This window comes from Myotis nattereri (genome assembly GCF_964212035.1).
Source record: "Myotis nattereri genome assembly, chromosome: 14".
Classification (NCBI taxonomy): Eukaryota; Metazoa; Chordata; class Mammalia; order Chiroptera; family Vespertilionidae; genus Myotis; species Myotis nattereri.
Window position 1 is genome coordinate 53,943,829 of NC_138089.1, and position 14,361 is coordinate 53,958,189.

Genomic DNA, 14,361 nt, shown 5'->3' on the forward strand with positions numbered 1-14,361 from the left:
ACTGAGCTGTGTGAGTCCAGGCTCCGGTCAGTTTCCCATCAGAGTTGAGGAAGGGGCTCCTTCGTGTTATTTCTTAACCCATGAAATGAGTCGTTTCCATGGTGAGTGGGGCGTAGCGAAGACCCTAGTTGCAAAGTGACTCTGGGTCCCCCTCCTAGAGAAACGCTGCTCAGAGCCGTAAAGGGCCTTTGTTTGGAAGGAGTGCTTGGTGCAGGGTCAGGAGACTTGCTCTGCGGGTCCAGCAGTGCAGATGGTGCCTGACCCCAAGCGCAGGTCACGTCATGAGCAAGCAGCCCCCGCTGGGCTGAGGCCCGAGGAATTCTGTCCAGCCAGCAGGACTGGACTCCACCGAGCACCTGGCCTTCTAGGATTCACAAGCCGAATAACAATCCCTGAGCTTACCTTCCTGGGGCCCCTCGTCTGTTTGTCCTGAGTAGGTCTCCCGGTTCTGGGGCCGGAGGCGGGCTGGGGTGGGGGCCATGCACACTGGCGTTTGCACGGTGCATCCCGGCTGCGATGCGTGCTGCCCTGGGCCACAGCCTGCTGTTTTCTCCTTCCAGCTTCCCATTGCAACGTCAGCTTGAAGAAGCAGAGGCACCGCAGCATCCTCAGCTCCTTCTTCTGCTGCTTCCGGGACTACCATGTGGAGGCCCCGCCCGCCAGCAGCCCCAGTGTGCTGCCCCCGCTGGTGGAGGAGAACGGCGGGCTGCCCAAGGTCAGTGCCTGTCGGTCACATCCTGGACAGACGTCCTTCCTAAGAGCCTAGCGCGGGGGTAGCCGTTTACTTAAAGATTCGAAGTTACCAAACACGTCGTCTCTTTTGTTAAAGGATATCTCAGTCGTTCCCAGGTAGCAACTGAAGAGTGTATTTGAAGAGAGCTGTAAGCGTCAGTGCACATTTTTATAACATTCTTGGTTGAATGTATGAGTGGAGAGTTAAAGGACGATGAGCAGACAGAGAAATGGAAAGACAAGAGGAGAAACCGAGTCATGGGAAAGCGCCGAGAATAAATATAAGTGGATTTCACTACCTTGTTTAATAACAAACATAGTTGTTAAATATTCTTTTATAGGTAGCACATAAGCAATTGTAAGCCGATTGTCACCGTAGGTAAAAAAAAAAAAAAAAAAAAAAAAACAGATTCTCCCCACATGCTGTCTACAGACATATTCAAAACAGAGTAACTCAGAATAATGAAAAGTAAAAGGATGAGCCAAAAAAAATCCCACACGTATAAGCAAAATGAAAAAAGGTTAGGATGAAGATAGCCAAGCCGGAGGGCACAGAAGCCTTCAACCTTTATGTCCCAAATCACATGAGCAAAGGCCATGAACAGGTATGTCACCAAATAAGTAATACTGTTGGTCAATAAGCAAAATATGTTTCAATATGGCCAGTAATCAAAGAAATGCAAATTAAATGAGATCCTTTTCCATTGTCAAAGATATTTTTAAAGATAATGTTTGGGTTTGGTGTAGGGGTGGGAAGAGGGCGGGTAGAGGATATAAATTGGTTACTGGTAGGAGTGTTCATTGGTTACACCTTTCTTGGAGGGAAATTTGGGGTCTGATCTTAAAAACCTTAAAGATATGCCTGTGTGTTCCCCTAGGCAGCTCCAGCTTATGGACATAATGGTAGATGCGTAAAGAACACAAGATATGATCCAGAACACATTATAATATTACAACATTGTAAGCAACCTAACGATCAACAGTAGACAATGAAAGATCTATAAGTAGCCATACAATCAAATAGCATACGGCTATTAAAAAATGACGTCTCATAAATATTACTGATACAGGGAAATGTTCACAATATATCACTTCAGAAAAAAGGCTATTTATAGCTATGTACCCCATCATACGCACACAAAGGCATTTATAAGACTAGAATGGTGTATGCCAACATGCGAAGAAGTTCTCTCAGTCTGGTGGGATTACATATAGGATTTGCTCTTCTCTTCTGTATTTTATTTCTTTTCTTTTTTTTTCTTTTCCCAGTTCTCACAGAATAAGCTTAAATTAATTTTGTGATTAGAAAATGTATTATTTTTTAAGTGCATGTGAATGTAAGGAAGGGGATTCTGGGAAGATGACAGCCGGAGCTCATGGCTCTGACCATTTAAATTCCCTGTTTGAATACACCCAGGTGAGCCTACACGAAGGCCTGGGAAGTGCATTAACGCCTCGTTTTCCTGACATCTCCAGGGGAAAGAGCAGGCATGGGACTCATTCTCTCTGGTACTCAGTGAGAAGCAGGGACCACCAACAGGGGAAATTGCTCACCTCTTTTGGAGTCCTAGAACAATGACATAAAATGTATAGTCCTGTGAGGTCAGCCACCCAGCAGGAGCCTGGGGGCCCCACTGTGTGTGTGCAATCCTTGAAGGGGCTGTACTGATGAGCTGAATTGCTCGCACTTCTTATGCCCTGGATGAGCCCCGTGGTGCAGGGTCTTTCTTCATCTCTCTGTGGTTTGTCAGTTTGGGCTTTACTGGAGCATGGAAGCATCAGTCCTTGCTGGGCCTTGGGGTGCTCCCTCATTTGCCACTGCTGAGAAAGTCCAGGTTGAAAAATTAGACTATGAGACTCCTACTGAGGCAAAACTAATGGACGAAATAGAAGAGAACTTTAACAGAAACTCAGGAAATGGCATTTCAGGGACTGAATTTTAAGTGCAAAAGTAACTTTTAGAACTTAAAAAACATCCCATGATTTCTAAATATAAAAATTCAGTAAACAAACCGAGAAAAAAGGGAGAATGAGAATGGTCACTGCTGAGAACTGAATTAATGTTCTGGGAGAGCAAATGGAAGAAATGTCTTACGATTCAGACCAGAAACACAGAGATGGTAATTGGGGAGGCTGGAGGGGCCATCTAGGAGACCTAACGTGCAAATAATAGGACTTGCAGAAAGAGAAAAAGTAATAGAAGAAATTTTTCTTGAGCTAAAAATAATTTTAGTTTGCAGATTAAAAGGGTACCAAATCTACAGGAAGGTTAGTGGGGGCAAGCGAGGGAACACAGGCCTAGATACATGCTAGACTTCTCAGCAACACTGAAAGCCACAAGACTATGAGAAGTGTTTATAAGCTACCGAGAGAAAAGAATTATAAGCCAAAAATTCTATATGTGGTCAAGATTATCATCTATGAAGGAAAAAGATATACATTTCAGGCATACCATGATTCAGAGAGGGGAGCAAAACAGATCTGGGTGAGACTGATGTTATTACAATACTAGAGGCCCAGTGCACGGATTCATGCACCAGTAGGGTCCCTTGGCCTCCTGTGCGCTCTCCAATCCGGGACCCCTCGGGGAATGTCAGTAGCCGGGTTCGGCCCGATCCCCGCAGGCCCAATCCAGACAGGAGGGAGCCCGATCCTGTGCGTTAAGGGTCTGCCTCCTGGTGGTCAGTGCTTGTCATAGCGACTGGTCGACCAATCGTTCGGCCATTTGGTTGCTCAGGCTTTTATATATAAAGAGGATTATAGAAAATGTAGGAATAAATGTAACTATTGGGAACAGAACTAATCTAACAAGTAGCGCAATTAGAAAATAGATCCTCAAAGTTCACTGAGAGTGACAGGAGAAATAAACAGAAATGTGAACAAGCCATCAAAATTAAGGAAAGGGAAAAGGAACCAAAAACATAACAAATAGTAAACCTGACATAAAGCGTAGGTGTAAAACCCAGTTTAACAAACCAAATTCTCCTGATGACAGACCAAGACTATATCAGGTGGGCTTGAAAAATTCTGCAGTATGTTTCCGAGAATATACCTATATCAGATGGGAATGATTTTGGCAGCACGTAAAAGAAAACTGACAAATAATAGCTTAGGCAGATAGGGGACTGTTTTTGTCAGATAAAAAGCCTGAGGCTGGTCACTGCTCCAGTTAGTTTAAGTGCCTGATGAGGCCATCCGGGACCCTCACTCTTTCTGTCCTTTTGTCTGTTCGTCTTTCTGTTCCACCGTCCTTGGCATGTTGGCCTTTACCCTCCTGCTTGTTGCTCGTTATCCCAAAGCACGAGCTCCAGCCATCATATCCACATTGAGAGGAAAAGCAGAGGGAGGAGTCGTCTAGCCATGTCTGTCCCTTTTATGGAAAGTAACAGCTTTCACAGAAAAGCCCAGGAGACTTCTGCTGGGTCTGATGGGCCAGAAGGTTGTCATGTGGCTACCCTCCAGCAGCAAGGGAGGCCCGAAAGGGGAGAATTTAGACCAGCAAAAAGAATTCATTTTTTAATATATTTTTATTGATTTCAGAGAAGAAGGGAGAGGGAGAGAGAGAGAGAAGCATCAGTGATAGGGGAGAATCATTGATGGGCTGCCTCCTGCACACCCCCTACTGTGGATCGAACTTGCAACCAGGGCATGTGCTCTTGACCAGAATCGAACCTGGAACCCTTCAGTCTGCAGGCCAGTGCTCTGTCCACTGAGCCAAACCGGCTGGGGCCCAGCAAAAAGAATTTAGACAAACAGAATTGGAGCTCTTTTCACAAAAGAGAAAAAAGGAGTGACTACCGAGTAGATGTACTTACTAGTCAGTGAGGGTTCAGTTATGCTGCATTAACATCCCCCCAAACCCCAGAGGCTTAAAATAATTGAAAAATTATTTTTTTCTCATGCTGCATGTTTATTATGGAATAGCTGGGCCTTCTGCTCTGTGGCACAATTCAATAAAAATATGTGAGCCACATATAATTTAAATTTGTCTGGCCCTAACCGGTTTGGCTCAGTGGATAGAGTGTTGGCCTGCGGACTCAAGGGTCCTGGGTTCGATTCCGGTCAAGGGCATGTACTTTGGTTGCAGGCACATCCCCAGTAGAGGGTGTGCAAGAGGCAGCTGATCGATGTTTCTCTCTCATCGATGTTTCTAACTCTCTATCCCTCTCCCTTCCTCTCTGTAAAAAATCAATAAAATATATATTTAAAAAAAAAAAGCCGAAACCAGTTTGGCTCAGTGGATAGAGCGTCGGCCTGTGGACTGAAGGGTCCCAGGTTCAATTCCGGTCAAGGGCATGTACCTGGGTTGCGGGCACATCCCCAGTGGGAGATGTGCAGGAGGCGGCTGATCGATGTTTCTCTCTCATCGATGTTTCTAACTCTCTATCTCTCTCCCTCCCTCTCTGTAAAAAATCAATAAAAAATATATTTTTAAAAAAATTGTCTAGTAGCCCCATTTTAAAAATTAGATATACATATCTATAATAATAAAAGCATAATATGCTAATTAGACCGGACAGCCGAACGACCTTCCGGATGAAGCCAGGGCTGTGAGGGCCAAGGCAAGCCACCGTGGCTGCAAGGGCCCAGCCCCTTGAACAAACTTCATGCATCGGCCTCTAGTATATATATATATAAATTGATTTCAGAGAGAGGAAAGGAGGGGGAGAGAGGGATAGAAACATCAGTGATGAGAGAGAATTACTGATTGGCTGCCTCCTTCACACCCCTTACTGGGGATCGAGCCCGCAACCGAGGCATGTGCCCTGACCGGGAATCAAACCATGACCTCCTGATTCACAGGTCAATGCTCAACCACTGAGCCACATCAGCCAGGCCAAAATATTTTTAAGATAAATTAAATTTTTTAAGGTCCTGTTTCTTTTTTATTTTTTAATATACTTTTTATTGATTTCAGAGATGAAGGGAGGAGAGAGAGCTAGAAACATCAGTGATGAGAGAGAATCATTGATTGGCTGCCTCCTGCACGCCCCCTATTGGGGATCGAGCCCTAAACCCAGGCATGTGCTCTTGACTAGAATTGAACCTGGGACCTTTCAGTCCGCAGGCCGACACTATCCACTGAGCCAAAACCAGCCAGGGCAAGATAAATTAATTTTAATAATATATTTTATTTAACACAGTATAGTCAAAATATAATTTTAACATGTAATTAATAGAAAAAAATTATCAATGAGACAAAATTTACATTTCTTTATCTTATAGTCCTTCAAAATCTGGTGCACTTTACATTCATAGCACATCTTGATTTGAACCAGCCGCATTTTACATGCTCGTTAGCCTCCCATGACTAATAACTATCATTTTTGGATTGGATTACGCTGTCTGATCCTCAGTCATGGACCTAGACGGAGGCAGGCCCATCTCTGCTTCCACGATTGTCACAGCAGGGAAAAGGGAGGATGGTGCTCACACTGGCTCTTGCAGTTTTCACTCAGAGGTAACATGCCTCGTTCCTACGGGTTAAACACCGAACTAAGACAGTCATGTGGTGGCTAAGAATGTGGGGCTTAGCTTGTGTCCTCGCCATACCGATTCCTACTCATGTGACCTTAAGCCCATTACTGTAACTATAAAACAAGATATAATGTTTGTTATGTCATTATTTTCTTTGAAAGGTAGTAACATGCCTCATTTCAGCTTACATTTTATTGGCCAAAACACATACATAATTACATATTGTTTATGTGATTAATCACTATGCTTTAATTATGTTCAGTTTATAACAATGAAATTGGGGTTCACCACAACATGAGGAACTGTATTAAAGGGTCGCGGCATTAGGAAGGTTGAGAACCACTGGTGTAGAAAAATATATGCGTGAAATTTGAGCAATGACATTCCACTGTAAACCGTATCACAGCCCCAGGTTCTGATATCATCTCCCCAGACTCTTCCCTCCCCCCAATTTAAAAATTATTCCTGTAGAAAATTGTCCTTAGTGAAGGGAACATAGTTTGCACCCTAGACCTATAGAGGGGGAAAAAATAAAATAAAAGAAAGGAATCGCTGCTGTCGTAGTAAAAGTTATTTTAGGATAGTTCCTGCCCAGATGCAGTGACCTGGGAAGATGGTGCTGCCTCCCCGAAGGTTTCCTACAGTATTCGGCTGTGCGTATTCGCGAGGAGAGGCCTTTAAAGGCGATTCTCTGGCACAGCTGAGCTCCCCGGGACTTGGCGTTCATTCATGGGCTTCCCTCAGTTTCCATTTGTCCGAATGGCTTTTTAAAGAATGAAGTTAACGCTCAGCAGTGCATCATGGGCATAACACTCGAGTTTTCCGGAGGAGACCAGACCCCATAGAAAGAGCCCAGGTTAGAGTGGGACCGGCTAATTCCCAGAGCGGGCCCTCTGCCCTCTGCTCTCCGCACATCAGGACACCTGGAGCACACAGCCGGGGCCCAGGAGATGTGGAAGCAGATTCTAGGCCTGTCTCCTCTGCTGACTCCTTAGCGCCCCCTGCCTCGTGGAACTCAGCATGCCAGAGGCAGAGGGGAGCTGTGGACAGAGCGCAGCAAGCAGATGGCCTCTGTGTAGAAATGCTTTGGTGGGAGTGGCCTGGGGTGGCAGCCATTGCCACATCCAGTTACACCCTGGACCTGCAGGCCAGTGGCCCAAAGGTAGTGTCTGCAGCCCCTGGCCAGAGGCTAGGACGGGTCAGCACCTAGAAAAAGACCAATAGCAGGGACCAAGGAGGACTTCTAAGGGTGAGGACAAAGTGAGCGAGGTTTCTGGACACTCACGTGCATACCCCATGTGCACACACACACACATGCATACATGAAAACTTCTGGGGGTGATTTTCAAGCCCAGACATCTGTCTAGAGTAGCACCTTTGGTCATAGCCTGTGTTTTGTCAAGCCCTTCAGATGTTACTGTTATCTTGCTTCACTGATGTGCTCCCCTCATGGAAGGGGTGCCTGTGTGGGGAGCTGTGTGCAGTCTCCCTCTGGTGCAGGGTCTCAGTGGCGGTGGTTTTGCCCCCTGGGGAACATTTGGCAATGTCTGCGGACATGTTTGATGGTCACTACTGGAGGTCCTACTGGTATCTAGTGGGTAGAGGTCAGGGATGCTGTTAAGCATCCACAACATCCAAGACAGCCCCCCAGGGCAGCGTTCTCAGGCCCAGAATGTCAGCAGTGCTGGGATTGAGAAACCCTGCTCCAGGCTCACCCAGCTTGTGAGGGCTTGTGAGCAGCCAGTTCCAATCGCCCGAGTCCAGCTGCTGGAAACAGTACGATTTAAGAGCTGCTGAAATGACCTTCTCTATATAGGTTCTTGCAAACTGGGATTTGCTTCGATGGTGCCCACTGTGTGTTGAAGAGCAGCACAGCTCTGCTCTGAATAACGGCAAGAGGCCATTTAGAATCCTTAAGACAAGCCCCGAGTGTCCTGAAGCAGGAAAGAGCCATCAAGATGATCTCAAGAGGAAACGGTAGTCAGTCGCTGTTAGACTGCAGAGGGGACGGCTAGGGTCTGGAGACAATCAGGAAGTTGCTAAATGGTTCTGAGAGTCAGAGCAGAGCTCAGGAAGGTGCCAGCCACCTGCCACTGTCGACAGTCAGGTTTGGCCCCTTCCCGTGACACCCCCGCCACCAGACACCCCCCCCCTTCATAAAAGATGGTTACGCTTTTCACAAAGCGCTCGGTGTGTGGGAGACCGTGGAACGGAGCACGCCCTTATCGGCCCCCCGCTGCTGCTATCTGTTGCCTCCTATCCCACCATCTAAAAGAGAAGCAGCACAGAACGTGGAAAAGCTCAGTGGAGATAAATTTCTTCTTTTATCAGCATTTCTTAATGATGCCAAAACGTGTGGAATGGGGGAGGGGCATTCACGGCTGAGGAAATGATTGAGGTTCTTCCTTGGGGCCTGAATTTTCTTTTTCTTTACCATGTTTTTATTGATTTTGAGAGAGAGAGGAAGGGAGAGGAAGAAGCAAGAGAGAGAGAGAAACATCCATGTGATGTGAGAGCAGAACATGCATCAGCTGCTTCCTGCACACCCCCTTCACGCCCTCTACTGGGCATCCAGTCCACAGCCCGGGCATGTGCCCTGACCAGGAACCAGCAACCTGTTTGTTGGTTCATGGGTTGACACTCAACCACTGAGCCAACAGCAGCCAGGCCAGGGCCTGGATTTTCTTGACACCCCCTGAGAACACAGGCCCTGTCCCCTTAAAGGGAAAGCTGTCCCATGTCTGTGGCCTCGGAGGGCACTTCTTTTACCTTGCCTTGACCTCCTGCCCGGTCCTCCCTAGAAGGGGACCAGGAGTGGCCAGGAGGTTCCTTGTAACCTGATGAACTTGTCTTCCTTTCCTGCCCACTGTGTAGACTGAAGGCTTAGTCTGCTCAGGGAAAAACCTACTTACAAGAAGAAACAAGCCAGTTATTAGAGGGAGTCATGGATCAAAGTAGTGTATGGGTTTTCATTTTTAAATTTCAGTTACGGATTAAATTTCTGGGAGTACGAGAGGCACTATTCAAATAAACAAGATGAGTAATGAGCCTCGGGAACCCAGCCTGGATTGTCGGGGGAGGGGGTGTCTGGGAGGCAGAGACCCTAACTGTGGAAATCGTTGGGTTCCTCCCTCGCGCTAAATACCGCCAGGGTACCGAGGATGGGAAGTCATGTGCCTGCTGTACACTCAGAAGTGCTTTCAGGTTTCTGTTGAGTATCTGTTCTACTTCTCTTCAAACCTGACAATGACTTTTTTTTTTTCTTTTTCCTCAGGGTGACCAGAGGCAGGTCATTCCCATACCAAGTGTATGTATTATTTATTCAATTTTATTTAAACATTCGTAGAGTCTTACAGCTGTGGGCCTACTGGTATAAAATGTTCTTGCTTATGTTGTGTCTTATCATGTCGTATAGCCAACTCTGTTCTGTTAAAAAGTGAAATGAGGCTACATTTTTTTAAATATGTTTTTATTGATTTTTAGAGAGAGAACAGGAAAGGGAGAGAGAGAGAGAAACATTGATGAGAAAGAAACATCTATTGGCTGCCTCCTACACCCCTCCCCACCCCCCCCACCTCCCCCACCCCCCGGGATCGAGATCGAGGCCGTAACCCAGGCATGTGCCCTGACCAGGAATCAAACTGTGACCTCCTGGTTCATAGGTCAACACTCAACCACACCAACTGGGCCACAAATTGATATTTTAATCCAAAAAATTCTCTTCTTCAAATTGTCTGATTCAAATTGGTTCGCTATTTTTCCTTGGACTTTTTAATCTATTTGCTGGGACCATCCAAGAGACATAGCAGTCCTACACTTGAAAGGAATGGATTTCATTCGCACAGGCTGACTCTACACTTGGCAATGCATGTCACTTACAAATTGCCCTAGAAGTGTCTGATAATTTCATTTTTCTCGAAACTTTAACTCTCCATGTATTAACAAGCTGCAGGGGTTTGTGGAGTGGTTCAGACTTTGCCAGCGTACCTGGGGGTTGGGCTTTGTTGGGGAAACTGATCAACACGTTTGGTCAGGCAGCACGACTTCTTCTCCAACGCTGAGTAGGATTCAGATCTGTCCATCCATCTTTCCGTGGACTTTTTTCGCATAGTTTCAATCCCCAGTGAGATTCAGAGCCTCCATACCCAGTAGGGTCATGTACTGTGTTCTTCCTGCACAGGCTCCTACATTACACAGGTGACAGGGGCACCTCTCCCCCTCCCTCGGACACTCCAGTGCGTGCTTTCTCCTCAAAGCTCACTCACTGTTGTCTGTAAAGCTAGCACTGGTCGGGGTAAAAATTGCTGAGAAAGATGCCCCTCTACCCACATGCCGAGACTCATTCTGGAATCCTGGAATAAAAGAGCCAAGAGGGAGAAGGTTCCTTGTGTCACGGAGCCCCGTGCAGGGTCATTAACCTGCTGGCTGCCTCTGACGTCTGCGCACTGGGGCCGGCCTTAGGGATCTGCGAGCTGTCGTGCAGAAAACCGAAGCCTCACTCGAGAAACTTGCTCCTTTGAGTGATAACCTCCAGAAAAGCAGTTCTACTGAGGGGCACGTGTGGTCTCTCCACAGCCCGCTTTATATGCAGAACCGAGCCACGTCCATCTGGAGGCCAGCTCAGCCCGGGGATTCGGGCCTGAGGCTCCCCTGCAAAACCTGCACCCACCTGTCAAGGCCGCAGGCCGCACACCCAGAGTAGCTCTTCTGAAACACAGGGGGACCTGGTCGGTCCTGGGAGCCCCTGAGAGCTTGGGGTGCCACGCCACAGGCCCAGAAAGCCAGGCTTGGACTGAGCCCACCAAGCAGGTCCCACAGCCTCCTGAAAGCTTTTTCCAGGCCCTGAACATGGAAGATACACCCGAGTAGTTCCAGCAGGGGTCCCCCGTCTCAGCTTCTCGCCCCTCTTTTTTCATTCCCAGGCTTTTCTGTGTCTGTGTGCAGGTTTGGCGTTTTGACTTTTCACAAAGCAATAAATGCAAGCTCATGGTTTAAAAAAAAATACTGCCCAGCTGGCGTGGCTCAGTAGTTAAGCGTCAACCTATGAACCAGGAGATCACCGTTTGATTCCCGGTCAGGGCACATGCCCAGGTTGTAGGCTCGATCCCCAGTAGGGGGCGTGCAGGAGGCAGCCAATCAATCACTCTCTCTCATCATTGATGTTTCTCCCTCTCTCCCTCTCCCTTCCTCTCTCTGAAATTAATAAAATCATATTTTTTTAAAAAAGAAGAATGAAAGCAACTATAGAGTTAACTATTCATGGCTGCAAGTTCACCAGGACAGGAAGTTTCAGGTCGACTCCAAGGGAGAGAATTCCCAAACCATGGATGACAAGTCACGGTCCCTTCCTCCTCCCCATACTACCACATGCTCCCTGTCCCACCACCACCACCCATCCTCACCCCCTTCATCCCCCTGGCGATACTCCTCTGGATAGAACTGGTGTTTCTCTTGTTCAGCTTTATGTTGGCCTGAGAGAAAATTTGCTTCAGGACATTTTTTTAATGATTCAAGCATCACCTGAACAGATCGATTGAAGCAACAAAGCACTATTGCCTGTATGCAGTGTCCTTGCCTGCTCCAAGGACACAGCTGTCCGCAGGAATTCTGACCCGTGGTCTGGAGGGTTTGCTGCACCCGAAGGCCCGCTCCCAGAGGAGCTGTGTGCCCTTAGGAGACGGGCTAAGGATTGATGGGATCCCCCAGCCCGTTGCCCCCCGCCAGGCCTTGTTCTCTGCAAGATGCTAAGTCAGCCCTATCTGGTTTGGCTCAGTGGATAGAGCGCTGGCCTGCGGACTGAAGGGTCCCAGGTTCGATTCCAGTCAAGGGCATGTACCTTGGTTGTGGGCACATCCCCAGTAGGAGGTGTGCAGGAGGCAGCTGATCGATGTTTCTCCCATCGATGTTTCTAACTCTCTATCCCTCTCCCTTCCTCTCTGTAAAAAATCAATAAAATATATTTTTTTAAAAAAAAAAAGATGCTAAGTCAATAGCTTGCTTAACACCCTCTCGCTCTTTTCCCTCAGAGCAGTGATGGGAGGCCCTTCACTTACTGTGAACTCAGAGAATGCTTGTCAGGTGTGGGTTCAATATGCTAAGAAAGTAATTTTTATTCTTGGGTTTGGACAATAACTGAACCCCTTTTGGCAGGTCTTGGGTGTTTTCAGATATGCCAGGGATAGAATGTCTAGATTCTTACTTTCCAGGCTGGCTCTCAGTTACATAAAGTTAAAATGCTGTTTTAGGGCTTACCTGCATAGAGAAAGGACTGGACAGATAGACACCAAGCTAAAAAGGGAGACATCTGGGGAAAGGGTTTGGGGGGCGGAAAGAGCATGGAAAAGAGAATAGTTGTGTTTTCATGTCTCTATATTTTTTAATTTTTTAAATGTGTGTTTATTGATTTTTAGAGAGAGAGGAAGGGAGAAGGATAGAGAGATAGGGACATCGATGAGAGAAACATCATCAATCTGGTGCCTCCTGCATGCCCCCTACTGGGGATCAAGCCCACAACCAGGGCATGTGCCCTGACCAGGAATCGAAGGTGACCTCTTGAGTCACACCAGCTGGGCCATGCCTATATTCTTTACATCATTGTATAATATGAAATTAAAACCGATTTTATTCTAGTCACAAGCATGTTTTCTGTTATTGCTCAAACAGAAATAACCCAAATCCTTATGTTCACTTGTAGAGTTTATCATACCCTGCCTTTTTAAAGCGCTTTTCAATAGAAAACATCTTGCAAGTGTATGTTAATTTCACCAATAATCTGCCTGCCTGCTGGTTTATAATGACACAGTCCTTCCTAGGACCCTGATCCCATGGCCCAGGTCTAGGCACACCTGTTCCCAGTGCTGCGAGGTTAGGAATAGTGCTTGGTGAATAGGGAGGCCATAAAGGCGTTTTCCTCTGGGTGAGGTTGGGAAGGATGAAGCACCCACACGCACTAGAGAGAGCCCCTCTAGAATGAGAAATGCCCGTGTCCCCACACATAGCCTCGTCCTGGTCAGCCCCGCCCAGTACCTGCCAGAATGCTCATCCCACTTGCCGATGCACCAGATGCCGCCTCTGCTACCTTCCCCTCTGAACCGGCTGAAGTCCAAATTTAACTCCAGGTCCTTGACTAAGGTTCCATTTAGAACAAAGACAAACAAACAAAGCCATTTAAAAAGGAATTCATCTTGACTTCACTTTTCTCGTTTTATTTGATAAACCAAACTGTTCCTTCTTCAGCGGCTAGGGACAGATATTTCCCTGTGTTTTGTTGAGTATTAAACATTGAACAGAGCTTGACCTTCCAGCTCAGAGAATTAGCTTATTAACATTGGATACTGGCTATGCCACAAAGTAAACTAAAATACTTCAGATCATTTCTGAAAACGAAGCAAAGCCCAAAGAAAGAAATACTCTGAATCCAGAATGAGGTTGTCTGAAGATATCTAGCATTTTATTAATTCTTTACGACCTTTTTATCACACGGCTAGAGTCAGCTACTACAAAGACATAGAAATCGATTATCTGGTTCGCACGCAGCATGTGGGTGAAAGCAGAGGGGTACAAATGCCGCGTTCACTCTCTGTTCCACCGCCGTGGGGCAGGCACGAGGCAGGGCGCTGGGTCTGGACCCGTTTTATTTCTGTTTCCTATGACCGGGGGTTACTTTGGATTGCATTTTGCTGGTGGGTCTATAGTTTCCCTTCAAGTTTATGAAAATTTCAATCACTAAAAAAAAAAATACTGTGGTTCCAGTATAGCTCTGAAATAGGCTTATGTACCATGGTGAATCTCAGACAAAATGTGAGTCCAAGGAAATGAGCCTGCATAGTTAGAGTCGCTGTTATAATTAAACTTTCATTTCTGTGTAGTTCATTTTAACAATAACCATAACCATTTATACATGTGTCAGGCAAATGCGGGCATTTGCTGCAATTATAGCTGATAACCACAACCTTTTGTGATAGGTATTATTGTCCCAGCTTACAGCCAAGAGACATAGCTGATAGTCAAACCCAGGTTTATCTGGTTCCCAAGTCTCGGCCCTTATAATGGCCATTCAGACAATGGCACAGAATTTGGTAAAACTTCAGTTGCAAACTATAAAATTCCATGATGCACTTGGCCAGGCATCAAAATGTTTGGTTTCAGAAA

The 14,361-nt window shown here is 46.5% G+C and overlaps 1 protein-coding gene across 5 annotated transcripts in view; it reads left to right on the top strand.

Moving 5' to 3' along the window:
• Positions 1-14,361, top strand: part of CTDSPL (CTD small phosphatase like) — a gene marked incomplete at its 5' end in the record, with an annotated part of 104,221 nt that overhangs the window by 72,507 nt on the left and 17,353 nt on the right. For all 5 annotated transcript variants that reach the window (XM_081105876.1, XM_081105877.1, XM_081105878.1 and 2 more), the window contains 2 exons: positions 561-715; positions 9,485-9,517. In XM_081105876.1, the coding sequence (XP_080962002.1) occupies positions 561-715; positions 9,485-9,517 (188 nt within the window). The remainder of the gene's footprint in view (positions 1-560; positions 716-9,484; positions 9,518-14,361) is intronic.